At 45.2% G+C, this 22,596-nt stretch overlaps 1 protein-coding gene across 1 annotated transcript; it reads right to left on the bottom strand.

Annotated features, from left to right (window-relative positions):
• Positions 1–6,525: 6,525 nt before the first annotated feature.
• On the bottom strand, positions 6,526–22,594 carry Emc3 (ER membrane protein complex subunit 3). Its single transcript, XM_032905920.1, has 8 exons — positions 22,266–22,594; positions 14,319–14,376; positions 13,886–13,979; positions 12,102–12,206; positions 11,535–11,616; positions 9,477–9,556; positions 8,704–8,786; positions 6,526–7,686 (listed from the first exon to the last, which is right to left on the bottom strand). The coding sequence occupies exons 1-8, from the start codon at positions 22,418–22,420 to the stop codon at positions 7,558–7,560; spliced, it is 786 nt and encodes a 261-aa protein (XP_032761811.1). The 5' UTR covers positions 22,421–22,594; the 3' UTR covers positions 6,526–7,557.
• Positions 22,595–22,596: the final 2 nt, after the last annotated feature.

Genomic DNA, 22,596 nt, shown 5'->3' with positions numbered 1-22,596 from the left:
ACCCACCAACCTGGCTACAGCCTGAACTCATTCTCAGATTTCAACCTCCCTGGCGGTACCAACCAAACAACTCTGGTCCTGTAAGACAGGCAGTTGCTAAGTCGGGCTTTTAAAACCCAAAGTTTCCCAGCCCTGCGCCTTCCCACTCCAATTCCCATTCCTCAGACACAGCCATTCCCAACCGTCTGCTATCCCGGACTCTTTCCGCCGGCATTTTATCTATTTCACACGTAGTAGACTTTGCTGGCTTATGTGAGTTATCTTGGTTTGAGATATTACTCATTTTTCTTGCTGTTTGGCTGGTTTTTCCAGACAGGGTTTCTCTGTGTAGCCTTGGCCATCCTGGAACTCACTCTGAGATCAGGCTGGCCTCAAACATAGAGATCCTCCTGCCTCTGCCTCTTGAGGGCTTGGCACTAAAGGCCTGTGCCACAACTGCCCAACCTATCACTCATGTCTTTTTAAAAGATGTATTTATTATATGTAAGTACACTGTAGCTGTCTTCAGACACCAGAAGAAGGCATCAGATCTCATTACAGATGGCTGTGAGCCACCATGTGGTTGCTGGGAATTGAACTCAGGACCTCTGGAAGAGCAGTCCCTGCTCTTAACCACTGAGCCATCTCTCCAGCTCTCTATTATTCTTTTTTTTTTTTTTCTTTTCTTTTTTCCGGAGCTGGGGACCGAACCCAGGGCCTTGCGCTTACTAGGCAAGGGCTCTACCACTGAGCTAAATCCCCAACCCCCTATCATTCATTTTTAAACTTTGATTTATTCTTCTGCGGAGACAGGGTCTCCTATGAGGCTGGTTTTGACCTTGTCTCTGTGCCTCTACTTCCCAACCGTTGTTATTGTGGATGTGTCCTACCACACTCCCCCTCATTCACTTCCTATGTGTATATTATTCTTTGAGTCAGGGTCTCATACAACTTAAGTTGGCCTTAAACTTGCCTTGTAGCAGAGGCTGGCCTCGCGCTCCTCCTCCTGCCTCCACCTCCTGAGTGTTGGGATTACAAACATTTCTAGGCATTACCCGCTGACTGTGTTGGGAACCATGTAGAATGTAGCTTTTCTATTGTGGCCACATTTGCCCGTTCTGATTCTGTGGTGGTGAAGGGTCTCCAGACTGAGTCAGAAGTGACCGGTGTCTCTTCCCTGGACATTTGGGTTGTCCTCTGGAATCGTGACTTGGTTTTTTCCCTTCGCTTAATCATCTCTGCTGCCCTCCCCCACTTCATTCCAGTAAAAACCAATCTCAATATTTATTTCCCACTGGCCTCGGTGGCTCACATCTAAAACCCCAGTTCTATGACTCAGGAGGCTAAGGCAGGAGGTTAGTTGTGAGGGCCAGCCAGGGCTGCAGCGTGAGACTTTCATTGTCCCCAGAAACCTAAACACCACCCCAAAAACTAAAAGAGAGGGGGTGTGGACTGTATGGGTAACTTTGAAGGAACCACAGGATTCTACAGAGTACAAACAATAGAGTTCACTGACCAAGCAGCTGACATAAAAACAGCCTGGAGGGCTCGGGGGAGAGAAAGCTGTCACAGAAGGGGATCTGACAGCATGTTCTGGCCTCTGCAGGCAGCAGACCATGTGCCACACACGTATGTTCAGACAAACATACATGTCAAACAGTCTTGGAGCACAGCGGGAACATCTGAACGTGTTCATGGGCAGGCGAGAGGAGCTAGGTGTGCTGACCCTCCCTGGCGACCCTAGCACTTGGAGGTAGAGGGAGAAAGAGGGGCGCTTCCTTAGATTCTTGGCTATGTAAGCCTGTCTCAAAAACCACAAACAAACAAAGCTTCACCTGTTAGAGACGCTCACAAGAATGTGTGTGAGATGACCCACCGGGATCTATTTACTTGGTGCTACAGATTGACGCTAGTGCACTGCACATAGACAGATGTTCCACAACTGAGCTATTCCTCATGCCTTCAGGAGCACACACACACACACACACACACACACACACACACACACACACACACCCGCCGCCCTTTTACAGACAGGTTCTCATGTAGCTCTCGTTGGCTGGTCTCAACTTCACTTCATGGCAGAGTCTGGCTCTGAAGTTCCAGCCCTCAGCTTCCCAAGTGCTGGATTACAGGTGCTTGTCCCCACAGCCAGCTGTCCCCACTACCCTACCCTCCTTTTCTGGTATCTTTATTTTTGAGACACCGTCTTACTAAATTGCCCAGGCTGACTTTGAACTTGCAATCCTGCATCACCCATCTTTCTGATGGGGTTTAGTTTTAAAACAGTCCATCCCAACTCCCTCAGAAAAGGGTGGGTGGGTGGTTTGGAGATACATGCGTGTGCAATGTGCTTAGTGTTTCCGAGGCCCTAGATTCAGTTCACAGCATGTGTGTGTGTGCACAGAATGAAAGCGTAAAACATTTTATGAAGGACTAGTTTTGTCAATCTGACACAAACCTACCTGAGAAGAGGGAATTTCAGTTGCAGAGTTGACTCCATCACTGTGGTCTGTGGGGACAGTTTGATTGCTGCTTGATGTGGGAAGGCCCAGCCCACTGCGGGTGGGGCAGTCTCTGGGCAAGAGAGCCCTGGGTTCTATTAGAAAGCCAGCCAGTGGGGAGCAAGCCAGTAAGCAGTACTCCTTCATGGTCTCTGCTTCAGATCCTGTCTTAGCTTTCCCTTATGATGTGTCCCATAAACCAAATAATCCCCTCCTTCCTTGTATTAGGGTTCTCTAGAGGAACATCCATTCTATAGATAGAATGAAAAAATATAAAATACATAGGGGATATGTTATATATATCTTATAAATCACGTGTACACACACATACACAACAGAAAGTCCAAGAACAACATTACTGGTAGTTGTTCAGTCCAGGAGGCTGGATGTCTCAGCTGGTCTTCAGTATATGCCAGAATCCTGAAGAGGCAGATTCTGTCAGTAAAGAAATGGACTTGCCGGGCAAAGTGAGAGCAAAAATGTAGAGAGAGCCTCCTTCTTCCACGTCCTTTATATAGGCTGTCAGCAGATGGCATGGCCTAGATGGATCTTCCCTCCTCAAAGATCTGGATTGAAGGTGTGACTTCCCACCTCAAAGACCTGATTACGAAGTGGGTCTTTCCAACTTCAAATGATTTAAGAAAAAAATAAAACCTCTCACAAATGAATCCAGATACTTGGGTCTTAGTTCATTTCTTATGTAGTCCAGTTGACAACCAAGAATAGCCACCACAAGCCCCAAGTTGCTTTTGGTCAATGTTTTATCCCAGTAATAGAAACCAAAGGACAGGGCTGGAGAGATGGCTCAGTGGTTAAGAGCACTGACTGTTCTTCCAGAGGTCCTGAGTTCAATTCCCAGCAACCACATGGTGGCTCACAACCATCTGTAATGCGATCTGATGCCTTTTTCTGGTGTGTCTGAAGACTGCTACGGTATATATATATATAAAATATATATATAAAATAAGTAAATCTTCTTTAAAAAGCTATTTTAAGTTTCAACCTATGGTAAAAAAAAGAAGAAAAGAAAAGAACCAAAGGACAATACCCTCCTTAGAGGAAGACACCGGATTTTGAGGCTTGCTGATCTTCTGGTACTGATTCTGGGAATCAGTGGAGCTAGAGGTTGGGAGGGGGCAGGGAAGCACAGAAGCTCAGGGACATTCTGGCTTATTCCTGAGGCCTCTCTGTATGTAGGGGTCACAGGTGTCTTCCTGATATTCTTTATCTGGAATACCTAAAGCTAGATCCTCTCCTGGTCACAATCATGGAAGACCTGGGGGAGGGGTGGTCTTTTCTCCCTTCTTCCTGTGTTTATTTTTTTTTTAAAGATTCATTCATTTTATGCATGTGAGTACACTGTAGCTGTCTTCAGACACACCAGAAGAGGGCATCAGATCCCATTACAGATGGTTGTGAGGCACCATGTGGTTGCTGGGAATTGAAGTCAGGACCTCTGGTAGAGCAGTCAGTGCTCTTAACTGCAGAGCCCTCTCTCCAGCCCCCATCCCGTGTTTTTGACAGGTGTTTTAGTTAGGACCATTACTGCTGTGGTGAAACACCATGACCAAAAGCAACTTAGGAAGAAAAGGGTTTATTTGAATTAACCACCCTGAATCAGTCCACTGAAGGAAGCCAAGGCAGGAACGAAAGCAGGGCAGGAACCTGGAAGCAGGAGCTGATGCAGAGGCCATGGAGGAGTGCTGCCTGCTGGCTTTCTCAGTCTGCTGATAGTACCTAGCCAGCTCAGTCCACAATGGCTCTACTAGCCCAAGAGTGCCCCATCTACAACGGGCTTGCCCTCCCACATCAATCACTAATTTAAAAAATGTTCTGCAGGCTTGCCTACAGCCTGACCTTAGGGGGGCATTTTCTCAGTGAGGTTTCCTTCTCACAGAGGACATAACTTGTGTCAAGTTGACATAAAATTAGTCAGCACAGCAGGGTTGAGAGCTAACCCATACACATCATTTACTCAGCTTATGTAAGAGAGGGTCTTATGTAGCCCAGGCTGGCTTTGAACACAGTATGTAGCTAAGGATGACCTTGAACATCTGATCACCCTTCATCCCCCTAGAATGCTACTATTATAGGACTACACCAGCCTGCCTGACTTAGGGAGTGCTAGGATTGAACCCAAGGCTCTCCATGCTAGGCAAGCACTTCATAAACTGAGCTACATCTGTAGCCCTAAGTTACCTAAGTGTGCAATAGGGAACCCTGTAAGTGTACTATGCATAACCCATTTCATACCATCCCTGCTGTAGGGAGCCATTCTTCCTGAATAGGATAAAGCCCCACACATCCTAGACAAGTCCACAGAGTGTATTCCTAGCTCCTGTCACATCCAGCTTTAGAACATTTTATCACTCCCTACTTTGGATCTGGAGTTTCCCTAAAGGCTCCTGTGTGGAAGGCACGGTCCCCAGTTTGTGCCAATATTGTGAGGTGATAGAACTTCTTAGATGAAAGGCCTCATGGCAGGAAACTCTGTCAGTGGGGCATACCCCTTAAAAAATGTCAAGACCATGTACTCTGTGCTTCCTGGCTCCTCCCCACAGGTCTAGAAACCAGAGGCAACCAACCACAGAGTGAAACATCTGAAACTGGGAGCCCAGATAAACCATTTCTCTGTTCCATTGATTACTGCTAGGCGTTTTATCACAGTGATGGCATCATCTAGCGCATTACCCTGTGAACCAAACTGGACCCTTTAGGAGTCATTTCCCATTCTCCTCTTCCAAGCCCTGGCAACCACTAAGCTACCTTTATCTCTATGGATCTGCTAATCCTGGAGGTTGCACTAAAACATGGGGTGGGATAGGAGTTGAGTGTGGTGGTGCCGTCTTTACTCATGGCACTCGGAAGGCAGAGGTAGGTGGATCTGTGAATGCAAGGCCAGATTGGATTACACAGTAAATTCTACGCCAGGTAGGGCTATATAATAAGGCCCCAAAATGAGGAGGGGAAAAAAACCCTGGAAGGGCTGGGCATACAGTTCAGTGGTAGAAAACTTGATTAGTGTACAAAGTCCTGGGTTCCATCTTCAGCACATGCGAAACCGGGGAGGGCACTGACTCCTGGACACTGGTTCTTTGTTGGAGAGAGCAGCTCTGCGGCCCTGCCGTGGGGTCCTTTCATTGCTCAGCTGTCTATCACGTGACCGTGAGTTACTCGGTACTTGGTAGACAGCGGTGTGGCCTCCTGCAGTGACTAATGCTGCTGCTGTGACTGTGTAGTTCTGCATGTGTCACTTTTCTTTCCCAATTCTCTCCTGATAGGTAACCCTTCTGTGCCATTCTGCAAAAGCATTTAATCTTCTGAGGACTGCAGACTTTTTCAGAATGGCTGCTCATCCCAGAGGCCCAGAAAGGGGAAATGTCTTCTTCAGAGGCAGGCATGGGGGCACAGGACAGGAACAGACCATGACCATGAACTCCACGCTGCCCCTCCCACCCTCACCCAGCATTCCACACAGCAGTTACTTACTCCACTTCTACCGCAGCAGCAGGTCCTGTCCCTTAGTCCCTCCCACCACTATCAGGGTCAAGTTGCTTCTGAGATGGCCACAAGTCACTCTGCCTTTTGGTCTTCAGATTCACAGAGGTTCTATGACCTCAAAATAGATCTCTCTTGGGGACGCTGGGACAGCTCAGTGGTTAGGAGCACAGGCTGCTCTTACGGGGGACCTGGGTTTGGTTTTCGGCACCTTCACGGTGGCTCACAACCAACAACTCCAGTTCCAGGGGACTTGCCACTCTCTAGCCTCTGCGGGCACTGCACACACGTGGTGCACAGACCTAGGTACAAGCCAAACACTCATACAGGGAATGGGAAATAAGCAGCTTTGCCTCATATGCGGGCTTCTGTGTGTATTCTGGGGATAATGTGCACTGACTGATTACCACTGAGCTCCATCCAGACTTCCCCTGAGTTCTGGGAAGGCAAAGGTGCATAGCTCTCTCCCCCAGAGCCCTCCAGCCCTGTTCTAAGACAGGCACTCCCATTGGCAGAAAGCTCTCAGAACCCACAGAGGCAACACTTTCACAGGCAAAGAGAAAACAGGGCTGTTTAATTAAGAGTCAAGAGTCGCTTGTTCTTGGCTACAGTGCTTAACATGCAGTCACACCCACCTCTTGGTACAGAAATGGCACCCTGTCACTTCCCTGGTCAGAGGACTCCTGGGCACCTTGATCTATATATCCAACAGAAACTGCCCTCTCGCCAACAGTGGTAAGTTCTTTCCTGCCCAGAGGAACTGGGATGAGGTCATTCGTTCAAATGAGTAGCCATTTACAGTACAGCACCATTGACTGGCCAATAGAGTTGATATTTTCTCAAGTTCCAATCAAGAACTTGTATTATGTAACCTGTCTCTGATGAGCCCAAAGGCACTTGAGAGTCTGGCTGTGCCTCAGGGTCACCTGTTTTCACTGGACTAAATATGAAGAGATATGAAAAGTTTGCTGAGTCTGCCCCGGCCCTGGGGATCCACTCTATAAAGAGTTTATTTCAGCAATGTTGGGCCACACTGGCTCTCTGCGTCATTCTGTAGGCTCAAGTGAACACTGCAGGGAGCTCTATGCTGCTCAGCCATAGTTTCTAAATTGTGGTAGAGAAAATGTATATTACGCATGTAAAGAAAGTTAAAAAATACAAACAAGAAATTAAAGGTAAAATGCAGGGTGTGTTTGGATCCTAAGAAAGCAGGAGTTTACTGTGGCTGGAAGTCAGGCTGACCGACATCGTAACTGCTATAACTGACAATGCTCTTTCTGAGCACGGAGTTTTTGCTAAGGGTTGAGATATTCTCAGTAGCATGGGGTCTCCCCTTTCTCTGACGTCCTTACTAGAGTCACCTGAAGGAACAATCACAAACTTTAAGACTGCAGTCACCCACAACTCCTTTTCCTCTAGTGTCCAACATAAAGGGGGCCCCAGCTCAGACAAGAACGAGCCTCGCTACACCCGCCAGCCCCTGCACCCTCCTTTTCATTCTCAGAGGCTCCAGCTCCACGGAAGTTACAAGGGTAAGTGCTACTGCAAGTTCCGGACACAGCTGACCCGCGTGTGGTTAGAATATGGACGTCTGCAGCTCCTTTTTGAACATGCCTTCAAAGTGGAGGTCTCTGGCCATGAGTTCTTCTTCCACATCATCGAGCGCCCACTGGTGATCTGTCAGTTCCAAAGCTTCCCACTCTGTCTGCATGGGGAGAGAACACAGGCTGAGAAGGACGCTTGCCACTGAGCTGACAGCTGGGGACAGCACGGAGTGGCCACCTCTCTGACCAGCAGCTAAGCAAGGCTGTTCTGTGTATGAGCTGACTGGATCATGGGAGGCAGATAGATATACGAACAGTCATACAGCAATCTTTAAAAGCTCACCAAGGCCAGGCAGGTAGAATATGTCTGCAATCCCAGCACTTGGGAAATGGAGGCAGGAGACTGTCTCAAAAATTCAAAAACCATGGAGAGAGGGCTCAGGAGTTAAGACATATACATAGACATATACTAAATACCCACATAATTAAAAAAGAACAAAAAACAAAAAACACCCTCAAATTAAAACAAAACAAAATTGTTCAATACAAGGTCATAAAGACAAGTTTTAGACTTTTGTTGTTTTGTTCTGTTTTTTGAGGTAAGGTCTCATGTAGTATAGGCTGGCCTCAGATCCTCAAGCCTCAGCCTCTTAAGGACAGGGATTATAGGCATGACTGCCACACTTGGCCCCTCAAATTACTTTAATGTTAATTACTATTTTGAGACAGGTATTACTATGTAGGTCTAACTAGCACTACATGGCAGCTCATAACCACCTATAACTCAAGTTCCAGGGTATGCAATGCCATGCCTCTTCTGACTTCTACAAGCTCCTGAATGCATATGGTCTACACACGCACACACACACACACACAATTTCAGGCACACAAAAATGCAGGTAAAATTAAAAAATATTTTCAAAACTAGAACAAGAGTATGCTGTAATGAAAGTAATGGGAATATGGTTTCTCCCTCTCAACTGTCATGAGGTGCACATCACATAGAGTGTGAATACACTGGACAGAGCGATCATTTATGTCCTGGATAGGGTGGGGCAGGACAGCATATTCCATATACTGCTTATTTTGGGTTGCACTTGAACATGAGCGGTTAAGGGAGGACTGGGATAAGTCTGAGATAGCCCTGCAGTTCTGCACCCATGGTCACCGGCGTATACCTTGAAAGCTTTGTTGGTGTCCGCAGGCATGGCCATTGCTGCTCCTGTCATCTGTTCCTGCATCATTCGTGACTGGTCAGCAGCTGCAGCAGAAGACAGGCTCAATGAGTACCCAGGCTCCATAAGCACCCAGCACCCTCACCGGAGAACACGCATAACTTATAGCTGCTTGGTGGTGGGTTTGAGAATTGGACAGCTGACTGGCCTGGTGGCCTCTGGTATGTGATTCTGGGAAAGTCTAGGAAAATGGGGGTGATTGCAGGTGGAACACGGACAAAGCTAAAATGATCCGAACTTTATTTGAAATGTCAGTCTGGCACTAGACACTAATTACTGAGCATGGCTACGTGCCTAGGTAGTTCACTGCTGTATCCTTCACCTGCTCTGAAGCCCACAGGGTATCTATTGAGACCCTAAGGTATAGAAAAGCAATCCAATCAGTAGAGAGTATCTGAGGTCCTCACTACTGAAAATGGTGGAGAATCTGCTCAATACAGGAACTTATCTAACCAGTCCTTCCTTAGGCTTTAGGCTTGCAGGCTTAATGGAGTGCTGGGTCCCCACACAAAGTGCCAGACTCTGAGCAACCAAGTACTGCCCAGTGATTGCTGGGAGAAATGCTCATGTTCAGTCTGAGCTTTGCAACTGTTAAGACTGTCCTCAGAAACTCAAGGACCAAAGCACTATGTGGGGCCACGCTGACCAACACAGGAACCAGAAGACTTCCCCACCTTCACAGGAAGCAGCGCTCACTAACCCACTGAGCGTCTTACCATTGTCTTGGCCCAGGATTAGAGAATAAATGCTCCGGAGTCCAAACACATTGAGGAAATACCAGGATGCAGAACTCACCCTAGCAAAGCAACAGGGAGAGTGGGGGTGGGTTACTAGGGAGATGAACAGAGTTCACAGCTGCTCATTGTATGTGAGAATCAAGACACGCTCTAGATAGCCAAGGCACAACCACAGAGGAGATGAACACAGTAACACAGTAAGGCTGACTTCTGACACACAGGCACCGTGGGTGACACTGCAAGAGGCTGTCTACTCTGAACCCTAGTCTCCAGGAGTGTGGGTGTGTCTGTGTGTTCCCTACTTAGCGGAGAGGACCAGGCCTGACTTTTGGGAAGCATTTGCAATGCTGAGGGTGACAGCTACCTGAATAAATTTGGAACTCGACCATCCAAACAGAAACCAAAGGGCGAGTGAAGAGAGCGATCCACGTGGGAAGAGCGACCCGTGACTGGGTCTGCTCTGGTTCCTGCAGTAGACTAAACAGGTACTTCGGTCCCACAATGCTGATGACCTGTCCACAACAGTTACTTTAGTGCGTGTGCATTGCAGCTCCCCTGGAATGTTGCTGTTTTCCTGCCTGCCCACGTATGTGGCATACACACCTGTCCAAATGCTTAGAGAAGATAAGCATTCTCTAACCCTGGCATTTATGCCAGGCCAGTGAACCTGGCAGGGCAAATTTTTACAGAGTCACATAGCTCATGAGAAGCTTTTCTTCTTACACAGAGCAAGGTGAGGCATTTTCTTTGCCCTGGGGTTAACAAAACCAGAGATGGCTCTGCTCAAACCAGAGGAGTCAAAATTGCCACCAGGCTCTCCTTGTTTGAGTTTGTTTCAGGCCAGTTCTTGAGAAGCCACAGACAGAACAGTCTGGAAGTCAATGCTACTGGACTTTGGGTACAAGAGCGGTGCTGCCCAAGAGGGTTTTGAGATTCCAGCTTGGTATCTGCTATACGTCACTGGAGTGGAAACGGGTTCGAGTACTGGTTATGGAAAAGCTGTGTGTGGACCACCAGTAGTTTTTGCAGACCTCACAGGGTTGCTGTGAGGATAAGGTAACACATGGAAAATACCCAGCATGGTGACCGGGACTAAGGAAAATGATAGTCCAAACATTTCTATAATTTGGCTCTGGAATGTTCTTTTTAGAAAGTCCAAGTGTTAGCCTCACATGGTGGCACATGCCTTCAATTCCATCACTCGGAAGGCAGAGCAGAGGCAGACAGACTACTGTGGTTTCCAAGGCAGCCTGGTCCACAAAATGAATTCCAAGACAGCCAGGACTATGTAGAGACCCTGTCTCAAAAAAAAAAGTAATACAAGCAAACAAACAAGCAAGCTCATGTGTTAAAGGCTTGGACCCCAGTCTGTGGGTCCAATGGAAGGTGGGAGAGCCTTTGGGAGATGGAAGACTAGTGGGTAGTTTTAGGTCACTGGGGGCATGTTCTTGGAGAGATTGTGGGGTCTGGACACCTCACCTTTCTCTTTTGTGTTCTGATCCTAAGGTGAGCACTCACCATTATATGCCACTCTCTGCCCCATCACAGATCCTAAGCAATGAGGCTGCAGGGTCATGACCCGAGCCGCCAAAATGGCAAGCCAAAATACCCCTCTCCTCTTACAAGGTGATGCTCTCAGTACTTCAGTAACAGAAAGCTGACAAAGACAGACTCCATTCTTATAAGTTTCAGGGCATTGCTAAGAAGCTCTGCTTGGCCAGACTACTTAACCTTTCCATTTTTCTGAGGCAGGGGGATGCTCAATACCTTCACTCCTGCATTCCTCATCTAAGAAGAGAGGAAGACAAACCTTCTTTCGGCACAACTACTGTAAAACTGTTTTAGTCTAGCAGTGGCATTTCAAACAGCTTTCATTTAAGGAAGGAAGGAAGGAAGGAAGGAAGGAAGGAAGGAAGGAAGGAAGGAAGGAAGGAAGAAGGAAGGAAGGAAGGGACAAAATTTCTCAAACTGAAACAACCCCATTCTAGTGAAATAAAAACTAGTGGGGCCAGCGGTCTCTTTAGACCACACCCTTACCAGGACGCGTCTAGTGTGAGCAGCTCTATTCCCTGCTGAAGCATAGGCTTGAAGCGAAGCGTCAGTGGAAACGGGACCTTAGCTGTAGGCAAAGAAAAAAACACCATGTTTTTGCTTCAAGAAAGTTCCTAGTAGGCACCCAAGCCAGCTGACGTGTGAACACACACATTCTTTCAGAGGAGGTGGGAACTCTGTACCACTGGCTTCTGGAAAATGATTTTCACGAGGAAATTGGTGGCAGCCTCTGGAGAACAGAACAGCCAAAATGTCACTCTGCTCTGATTTTGCTGAGGGATTTCAGTTTCTAGACTATGGAGGGAGCAGGTACTCAGGATGAACCATGACCTGGCATTTGGGAGAAACGTGCACTTAAGCCTCAGCTACTCCTGTGTCACCATTAGTTACAAAGCATTTACACTGAATAAGATTGGAACTCAAGATTTTTGTTCAAAATATGTTGTTATTTTCACAAGAAACACTATCCGTGAGGTGACATTACATTCTCAGTAGCACTGAGAAAGGGGCGTGGGTGAAGGAAGTAGGAGGTCTCCTAGACCTGAGACTTACTTGTGACAAAGCCTGAGAATGTCATGTTGATCCATCCGCCGATAAGGATCATTGGGAGGACATTGGTGACGTTCCCTTTCATCATGTCCGTGAGCATGGTGGGGTCTGAGACAAACGCAGAAGAAAACACCAGGTTTCCCTTTGTTGACAAGACTCTTCGCATACTTAGGTCAGACAGCTGTTGTGTTTAAGATGGGGTCTTACTGTGTAGCCCAGCTGGTCTTGACTAACAGAGGTCTGCCTGTCAGTGGGGTGAAAGGCATTTGCCAGCATGGCGGGCCAGCTATCAGATTTACTGTACAAGTTCACGTGATCTCAGAATGTCAGATGCAGACAATTCCTCTCCATCTGCTCCTAAATCCTTTGAGTTCTCTGTTGCATATCTTTCTACCTCTCAATCTGACTTTGAAAATTAATAATTTTGCAAATAAAGGCTGATGGTGTAGTTCAGGGGCAGAGCACTGCTTACCATGCAGGAGGCAGTAAAGCAGCTCTCAATATCAAAACATAAAAAATAATTTTTTTTAATAGTTCCCGATATGTTTTTTTTTTCTTTTCTTTTTCTTTTTCTTTTTTTTTTTTTTTTGGAGCTGGGGACCAAACCCAGGGCCTTGCGCTTGCTAGGCAAGCGCTCTACCACTGAGCTAAATCCCCAACCCCTAAAAAATAATTTTTGATGACATTTCCACATTGTCATAGTACCAACCTCTCAATATACATATATATATTTTTAAAGATTAAAAAAGTTGCATGTGGTTGTTTTGCCTACATAAATATCTGTGCATGCAGGACCTCTCACAAAGGCCAAAAGCATCATTCCCCTGGAACTAGAGTTATGGACAGTTATGAACTGTCATGAGGGAGTTGGGGTCCTCTGCAAATCAGCAAGTGCTTTTAAGAGTCACATCTCCAGCTCTATGTCTCTCAATACCTTCATTCTCAACCATTTCTACCAGGGAGTGCCGCTGCTACCTACCCTGTGATAGGTAACTGACCAATCTCTGATGTATGTGTTTCTAAAGAGTAATTCTTTTTTGGGGGAAAGGGGTTTCGAGACATAACGAGGCCCTGTCACTGAGTATTCTCATCAATGTCAACAGGATCTAACTTGTTTGACCCTGACAATCCTAGCTTTGGACATCCTGCTTTTTCTGCATCCCCTGGACTAGATTATCTTTTCATATGTACACTGACATTTTGTTGCTCCTAAGTGTTGACACTAGTGTCTTCTGTATGAATCAGAAGGACTGACTACCTCACCTAGAAGAGTGAGACTGGGAAGAGAGAGAGTCGACCCAGAATGCACTGCTTTGACCCACTTTACACAGTCACTTTTCACAAAACAGGGCTGGCAGGAGCCATGCATCAGTTAGGTCAACTGTATGTTGGTGTGGGCAACCAAGGAGCAGCTGCTTTTCATTTGTGCATAAGACATAAGGTACTGTCTTCCAGCAACGATCTAGACACTGGTGGGAACTGGTCCCAAGTTCCTACAGCACTGAACAGAGAGCAGAGACAATGGCCTTGGTCTTCCCCCACATCAGCGAGAACTTTGTAAAATCCACCTGATAAACTAGGATTTGTGGATTTATTGGAAAAAGAGGGCCCCACTTTCAAGGACTCCTATATTAGAGGCTGGGAATGCACCTAAGTGCATGTATGTGAGTCACCTAGCGTGTATGAGGAAGGCCCCAGTCCCCAGAGATAATTAGATGGCTTCTAAGTCCTTTACCTGACTATCTCCTGTGACTTAGTGCTTGACCACCTATGTTGAATAAACATACCTGTCATAGGGGAAGGTGGCACAACCTTCCTTTTGGTTTTTTTGAAAAATCCATCCTCTGGGTTGTTGAAGTAATATTTCCGTGTTAAGAAAGACTAGCAGAAAAAAGAGAATCTTTTTTAAATATGAGAGTTGTGAAATAGTAAATTGCCAAATTATCCCCCAGGGAACTGACTAAAGGCCCTTGGAATACATTTCTATACTCTGAGCTGTCAGTTTCCTTGGCAGCCAATCTGACACTTCAGCTGAGTCACAGTTAAAAACAGTTTCCTAAGAAGGGTGAGGGCAAGTGACAGCATATACCACCAGGCTACGCTTAATAATCAGATGGCCACCTCCAGTTTTCTCTGGCGTCCCTCTTATAAATAACATTCAGGTTTTTACTGCCCTTACAGGTGAATAGTGGAGCTTTTAAATAAAAGATCAGTGAGTACCTGCTTGGGAATGTATTTTCCATTTTCTCTGAGGACTCTGCTTCGAATTAGGACCTGACTGGAAAACACAAGACAAAGAGATGTTAGAATGTGAAACAAGAGGAAAACGATCGTGAAGTACAAGGCCCATTCAGACATAAGAGAGGAACTGTTTGGCAATAGCTGGGTGTGGAAACTTTCCAAGAACCCTAAAAATCAATGAAACATATTCAACTCGCCACTCAGGCTTTCACAAGGGTTGTCTTCCAGAGTGACCGGGCTCTGTACAAATAAAGGTTTCTGAGGAAGGCAATCGGGGACATTGCACTTGGCCTTTCTGGATTCGATGTGAGACACAAAGGAACTCTCCTTGCAAGGAAAGTGTAGCTGGATAGTGCTCCGTAGATTTGGAGGCGGGGGTGGGAGGACCGGGAGGGCAAAAGAGGAGCTTCTTCATTCACTCAGAGAAACGAGGGCAGGCCTCAAGATGGCTGTTACCTGACAGATAATGGAGAGAAACTCCACCTAGGGCTCAGACCAACTTCCTTCTAACTCTTCAGTAGTTACTGAATACATTATTGGTGATTTTTAGAGTAAATAATATGCAGCAGGAATAAAAACACCATACTTCCCCTAGGTTTTCAGAAGTTGTTTAATGGAGGGAGAGGGGAAGAGTTCTTGGGTCAATGGAAATTCTTGAGAACCAAGAAGACTTTAGGCAGAAATGCAGAGAATGCTCTGCTTCTCATTCCTGCTCAGCACAAGCCGCACGCTCCAAGTAGTGAGCGCCAGTGGGTCGGTTGGCCACCTTCCACATGCCCAGCTGCTGCGTGTGCTGCCATGCTCTGCTGCCAGCCTCTTCTGCCAGTTCTACCCCACCCACCGAAGTTCCTTCCTTGAGCTCATCTTCCACCACAAATTCGTCCAAAGAACTCCACCTGCTTTCCCTCCTCTCAGCCTCGTGATAGTCCACAGCTGTCTACCTTACACAGGCCTACAGAAGAGATGTGTGATAAGTTCTGTACCCTGGGAGCTGGTTACAGATTCTCCAATGGACTCTGTACCAAGACAATTCTGTGAAAAGCTAAGTTTAAGTTCAGACAGAGTAAGAATTTGGAGGCTCTGGGCTGGAGGGACAGCTCATAGTTAAGCACCCTGACTGTTCTTCCAGAAGACCTCAGTCGAAGTCCTAGCACCCTCATGGCAGCTCACAACCATCTCTGACTCTAGTTCCAGGGAACCCAATGCTCTTTTATGGACTCCTTGGGCACTGCATGCACACGGTACACAGACATACAAGCAAGCAAAAACCCACACACATAAACTAATAAATACGTTTAAAAAACGTTTATAATCGTTTGTCCTTATTCAGATCCTGTCTCTGCTAGTTTTATACTGTCTCACTATGGAGCCCTCGCTGGCCCCGAACTCACAGAAATCTGCCTGCTTCTCTGCCTTCCAAATACTGGGAGTAAAGGTGTGTGCCACCGTGCCTGGCCTTCTGTGTCTTATAAACTGTGATCTTGGGCAAGTCATGCTAATTCCCTACCACTCCCAATCTCACAAGCACAGACTCAGGCTTTTATTGCACACATTTCTTAAACTTCTAACTACCAGATGCCATGTTAATCATAAGCAATAATAAAAATGTAAATTTCCCATTATGTTTAGAGTAAGAAATCCAATAATAAACACAGTGTGATAGCACACCACTGTAATGCCAGCCCTGTGGAAGTGGCGGCATCCTTCACTATACAGCAAGTCTGAGGTACATGGCACATTACCTAAAAAAAAGAATATCCCAACTACAGGAACAATGTGAACTTGAACCATCACATCCCAGAGAACTAGGTGGCATTATGGGAGTGTATGAGAGGATACCGAGCAGGAGGAATCTCTACTCAGAATGTAGGATTAAGTAAGACTTTTATTCTTTTAGTATATGCTTGTTTTGTCTGGAAATATATCTGTATACCACCTGTGTGCCTGGTGCCCTTGGAAGTCAGAAGAGGGTGTTAGATTCCCTTCACTGAGTGTACATAAAGTTATAGTACATTTTGTGCAACCGTGTGGGTGGTGGGCATTGATCCTCTGCAAGAACAACATATGTTCTTAACCACTGAGCCATCTTGCCAGTCCCATAGGTAGGAATCTTAAGGATGAGTGGGAATTACCTAGTCAAAGCACCAAGGGATGTCACAGGTATGAGTGCTGTAACAAAATCAACACTCTGGCTGAGGACAGGCCATATGCAAGAAAAAAAATGAGCAAGAAGAGGTGGGCAAGACCCAGAGTGAGGACTGGAGAGATGGCTCAGTGGTTAAGACAACTTCCTGTTCTTGTAGAGAACTTGGGTTTGGTTGTCAGCACCCACATGTTGGCTTCCAACCATCTGTAACTCCAGTTCCGGTTCCAATCTCCTCTCCTGAACTCTGAAGGCACATTACATACTTGCAGGCAAAACATCCACACATGTTAAAAACAAACAGACTCTTCAAGGCAATGTGGGACCCACTATGTAAGGCCATGTTCTATGAAGTTAAATATTGAAGGGATTTAAGCCAAGCCTGTCTATATCATCTGAGTGAATTTATTTTTAACATTTAGTGTGTGTGTGTGTGTGTGTGCATGTGCGTGCATGCCATCTCACACATGTGGAGGTCAGAGAACAACTAGTAGGAGTAGGTCTCTCTGTTTCCCACAGAAGTACTTGGGATCAATCTCAGGCCATTGGTTAGGCTTGGCACCAACAGCCTTTAACCACTGAGCCATCCCACTGGTTTTCTCATCTCATTTGAAGTGTCCACTGTTGGACCTGGCACATCCCGGGTTGGTGGCATCTATTATTTTTCTTTTTGCCTGTTTTATCACTTGGACTGAAACTCTATTAGAAAAGAAGCTTGCCACTGTCACATTTTGTACCTCCACAGAGTGTAGGGCACAGCGCTGGCCACCTGTAGCCCTGTCAGGGCTCTCTCTGACACTCGGATAACAAAACATCAGCTAAGCTCTTATACTGAAACTACTGAGGAACTCTGTAGAGTTGAGGCTGAGGATGGTGATCAAGACAAGGCTGACTTAGCCTGTGTACTCTTGATGCTCAGGCTCTGAAGTTGAGATCCCTAACTATATTCTCCGGAGTGTAAAAATTCCACGTGAAAACACTAGTTTTGCATTTTAATTTCTACAAATATCTAAGAATAAATCCTTGTACTGGGTAGCCTTGGTAATTTGAAATTAAAAGACTTTTTTTAAGATAGAAAAAAAAAACACCACTATACAGTGCTGGCTTTTTTTTGTTGTTGTTTTAAACTTGATAGGCTGCTTGTCTTAGTTAGGATTTTATCACTGTGAAGAGGCCATGACCTTGACCAAGGCTTCTCTTATAAAGGACAACATTTACTTAGGGCTGGCTGAGTTTCTGAGATTCAGCCCATTATCATCATAGCCATGGCAGCGTGCACACAGACATGGAGCTGGAGGAACAAACATCTTGATCCACAGGCAGCAGAAGGAGACCGTGTGCCACACTGGGTATAGCTGGATGTTAGGAGACCTTAAAGCCCAACTACCCAGTGACAAACTTCTTCCAACAAGGCCATACCTACTCTAAAAAGGCTAAACCTCCTCATAGCGCCACTCTCTATGGACACACAATTCTACGGGGCCCACACCTATTCAAACTACCATGCTGCTCTAGAATTTATGATCTTTATACTTCAGTCTTCTGAATACTGGGATTAAAGAGGCATACTATTATAGGTAGCAAAACTTTAGTTTTTAAAAAAAACATGTGTACATTTATTTGGGATAGGGTGCAGTATATATCATGGGTCACATTTGGAGGTCAAAGGGCAGCCTGCAGAAGTTGGTTTTCTCATTTTACTGTATTTATAGGTTCTAGGTATTTAACTCAGTGTTGGGTGGGTAGTGGCTGAGCTTCTCACTGCTCACTTTAGTTTTTAGTTAGTGTATTTCTCCCAATCCCCAAGAATCTGTTTTTGTTTTTTTTCTCTAAATGAGTCAATATATTCTCTGAGTTTGAGAAACACACACACACACACACACACACACACACACACACACACACACACACAGTCTCCAGATATAGGGTAATGCATCCTATTCATGTATATTTCTTTCATTTCTCGTTTAATACATTATACAAAAAAGAATCAGTTAATTTTTTTTTTTTAAGGGAAGGTCTCACTTTATAGTCATGGTTGGCTTCGAACTCACTATTTAGACCTTTAAACTAGCTTTAAACTTAAGAGATCCATCTGCCTCTGCCTCCCAAGTACTGGGATTAAAGACATGTACCACTGTATCTGGCCCACAGCTAAATATCGACCCAGTAGGAGTTTAATAAAGTAAGATAGCAAATTTCCCTTTTTGTGACTATTCGAGCTAAAGTCAACTCATGCTGTATCAAAAGAAACACTTTACAATAAAGAACATCTTTTAAAAGTTACTTTATTTTTGTGTGTCTGTGAATGCATGTTCTGTGTGGAATTAGATCCTCTGGAGCTGAGGTTATTAGCAGCTGTGAGCTGCCTCACACAGGTGCTGGGAACTGAACTCAGGCCCTTTGAAAGAGCAGTAAGTACTTTTAACATCAACAGCACCAAGAACAGGTTCTGGTAGGGTAAAGATGCACCATGTCAGAGCAGGCATGATCCAAACACCTCACTTAGAGATGCAGCAATTATGACTAGAGATGTTCCTTACAGCAGTGACTCTCTACAAGGATAGTACTATCTTCTGGAGGCCTATGGAATATGGGAAACTTTGTGTTTCTTTTGAGACAGTGTTTCACTTAGCCCAGGCTGGTCATGAAATCCCAATTCTCCTGCCTCATCCTCTCATGGGTTGGGATTGTAGGTGTACACCACTACCTCTGGCTATTTCAAGGGAGAGGGTTGATGTGAGACATTGTCTTACTCTATAGCCCAGGCTGAGCTCAAACTCTTGGTGATCCTACCTAAGCTCCCTACCCTCTAGGATTCTAGGTGTAAGTCACCCTGTTTGGCATATTTGGAACTTTTTTGATTGTCATAATGACAGTGTGGAGGAGAAATGGCATATAACTGTCACTAGTCATAGATTCAGAGGCGTTTTGATACCCTCAATGCTAGGTTCGATTATGTAACAAAGAACTGTCCTGTGTCCTACACACTTCTGTATACCTCATCAAACTGTTCTAGTTATCTAAGGCACAAACCTAACTTCAGTGTGGAAGGAGCACAGGCTTTATATTACTAAGTTTATAAACAGGCAGCACCCAGGGTGGGGAAAAAAATCAGACTTGGTTCTGTGTAGACTTAGGATACCATTACAGGCAGTACTGCCTCTGTGACATCATCTGCTTTAGTTCCCAATTGACTGACTTGTCCTGGTTGTAATTTTATAGCTAGATGTATGTGTGCATATGACATCTTGTAAGATAGCTGTGCACAAATATGCATGTATAAAATACATATCATCTTACTAAAAAATCTCTTTATTTCTGATTATTACAACTCAAACACTGTGTTGCCTTTTAAAAGTTCTTGAAAAACAATCAAAAAATGAACAAACAAACCTTCTTAAATATACACTGCAATGAGTGTGAATTTCATCTGTAGAATACAAAAAGAGCTGAGAGTCTGATGTCAGTTAGAACCATTACTCTAAAACTGTAAGGTGAACCAGGGCAGAAAACTGCATCATATAGTTACCACCATATGGGTTAGTATACATATATAATGGTCTATTACCCTGATTACTTTGGGAAGGCTGTTTAATTTCTCTGACTTTCCTTTTCATTATAAAAGTGGGTTTAGGATAACATGCTTGATTGTAAGGATAAAGTGACAATTATTTTATAGAAATCAGAAACTGTTGACTGAAGGTGGAGTGAAAGCTGAGTAGTTAACCCACTTGCTGTTCTTGCAGAGGACCCTGGTTCAGTTCCTAGATCCCACATGGCAGCTCACAACTAGTTTTCTGCAACTCCCAACTCCAGTGGATCCATGACCCTCTTCTGGCCTCCGCAGGCACCATACACAAAGTACATACACATACATATATGCAGGCAAATACTCTATCACATAGAACAAAACAAAAATACATTTTTTTGAGACAGGGTCTCTCTATTATGTAGCTCTGGCTGCTGGAACTCTCACATATCTACCTGCTTCTGCTTCCCGAGTACTGGGATTAAAGGCATGCACCACCATGGTAGCAAAAATAAGTATTTTAAAAAACTAAGTAAAATTAAATTACTGAGTTTTCTTCACTCCCCATCTTTTTGTAGTAGTTTTCAAGTCTGTAGTAAGCTAACTCCCAAGGTTTGCTTCAGGGAGCTGTCTGTAGTCAGCTCTGAAACTAATGCCACACAAAAATAATCATAGTGGCCACTGTTGGGGAATAGAAAGAGGCTAGGCATGGGAACCACAGATTTGGCTTAAAGTCCTGAATTGTCATCTACTGCTATTATGGAACTCTATAAAGTCTCGGTTTCTATGAAATGAGGACACTGTATCAACCACATGGACTTGCTTTAGGTTTTAAATAAATTAATGAATATAAGTCCTTACCATTGTACCTGCTTAGAATGTTTCATAAAGCTGGCTCACTATTATTATTATTATTATTATTATTAGTAGTAGTAGTAGTAGTAGTAGTAGTAGTAGTAGTAGTATCAGCAGCAGCATAATAAGGAAAGTCAATTGACAGGTGCCCATGCACACCAGCCTGACTTCTGGACTACAGGTAGCTTGCTTGAGCTTCTGATCATCCTACCTCCAGCTTTGAGTCCTGAGATTACAGGCTTGCACTGACACATTTGGCTTACGTCAGGGTAAGGAATTGAACCCAGGGCTTCAAAGCCAGTTGTGCAAGCACTGTACCCAACTGAGTTACATCACAATCTCACTGCTCAAGAAGTGTTTTGAGGGCTGGAGAGATGGCTCAGCCATTAAGAGCACTGACTGCTCTTCCAGAGGTCCTGAGTATAATTCCCAGCAACCACATGGTGGCTCACAACCATCGGTAATGGAAACTGATGCCCTCTTCTGGTGTGTCTGAAAAGAGAGACAGTCTACTCATATACATAAAATAAAGAAATCTTCAAAATTAAGGGGTTTTAATTTAAGACAATCTTTAAATCACCAGCAAGTGGAAATCCAGTATTACCTGCCACAAAAAGAAACTTTTACATATGATAAAATGAGATTTTTTTTCCCCCACTGCTCTCTGCAGAAACTTCTGAGCCTGACATTCTCTTTGTTAAAGTGATTCCTATGTGACCTGGACATGTTGAGGTAAGAGCAGCACTTTTTTTAGTCTCTGGAAATGACTAGAATAAAATGACTGAAAACGGTTAGTGACTTTAATGTGAACTGCCTGAAGTTATATCAAAGTTCTGTCTCCATAGAAAAACACTGTAAGAAAGCCAGTGAGGAGAGGATGCCTTCACTTTAGGCAGGCGAAATGTTCCATTACGACTCCTCAGTCTCAAAGCTTTGGAGGCACTTTATACCATAGCATCTCAGCAGACCATTACAGTTGTTTGGTAGAATGTAGATTATGAAATCCACTTGATTGGATGTTAGCAGAACTTAAGGTAATAATGCATCTGGCTCTTGGAAGGTACTCTTAATAAAGGAATGGAGCGGGATAGTTCATAGATAACCTCACTGATGGTTGGCCACTAGCCTAACAATATTAACAACGTTTTCTTAAACCCTTGCCCTGTGCTAAAGGCTTTTAGATATCATCTAATCTAACATCCACATGCCTGTTCTGTTAGGTAGGTACTGTTATTATCCCCATTTTACAGACAAAAGCGAAACACAGATAACTGCCAAGGTCAACCTACCATACCAGTAGGGGCGCGATGAAAACTCAGTTAAAGTGATATAATCCTTGCACTTTCTTGACCAAGGTCACCCGGGAGTGAGGGCAGGATAGGGTGAGGGTACTGACCTGTCAGACACTTGTTCCTGGGTGAGCTTCTTATCGCTCTGCAGTAGGATTGACACGTAGTGGCGGATCATGCCCACGAAGAAAGTGATTATAACGATGGGCAGGACCACCCAGAGGCGGATGTTGGAGTCAAGCAGCAGCTCGGGCCCCGCCATCTTCGCTGAAAGTTGGCTGCGGGTTGGGAGGTGTTGCGTTCCTCCCGGATTTTGGTTCGGGGCCTTCACCCGCCCCTCAGTCAGGCTGGTGTGGAATCTGGGGCAGCTTAGCTTTCTACACGTACTGTTTCCAGCTGGGCCGCCAGGCCTTCAACTTCCGGCGTGGAAGAGTGACG

Source organism: Rattus rattus, chromosome 6 (genome assembly GCF_011064425.1).
Source record: "Rattus rattus isolate New Zealand chromosome 6, Rrattus_CSIRO_v1, whole genome shotgun sequence".
NCBI classification, from domain to species: Eukaryota; Metazoa; Chordata; class Mammalia; order Rodentia; family Muridae; genus Rattus; species Rattus rattus.
The sequence above is the reverse complement of the archived record's forward strand: the minus strand, read 5'-3'. Positions and strand labels throughout refer to the sequence as shown.

What these genes read in the sequence shown, in the direction of transcription:
- Emc3 (XM_032905920.1), bottom strand. Translation starts at nt 22,420, where the DNA reads ATGGCGGGGCCCGAGCTGCTGCTTGACTCCAACATCCGCCTCTGGGTG. An exon ending in GAAAATACATTCCCAAGCAG is followed by an intron (nt 13,980 to 14,318) that starts GTACTCACTGAT and finishes TTTTTCTGCTAG; the next exon opens with TCTTTCTTAACACGGAAATA. An exon ending in AATCCTGGGCCAAGACAATG is followed by an intron (nt 8,787 to 9,476) that starts GTAAGACGCTCA and finishes CTTCTGCTGCAG; the next exon opens with CTGCTGACCAGTCACGAATG.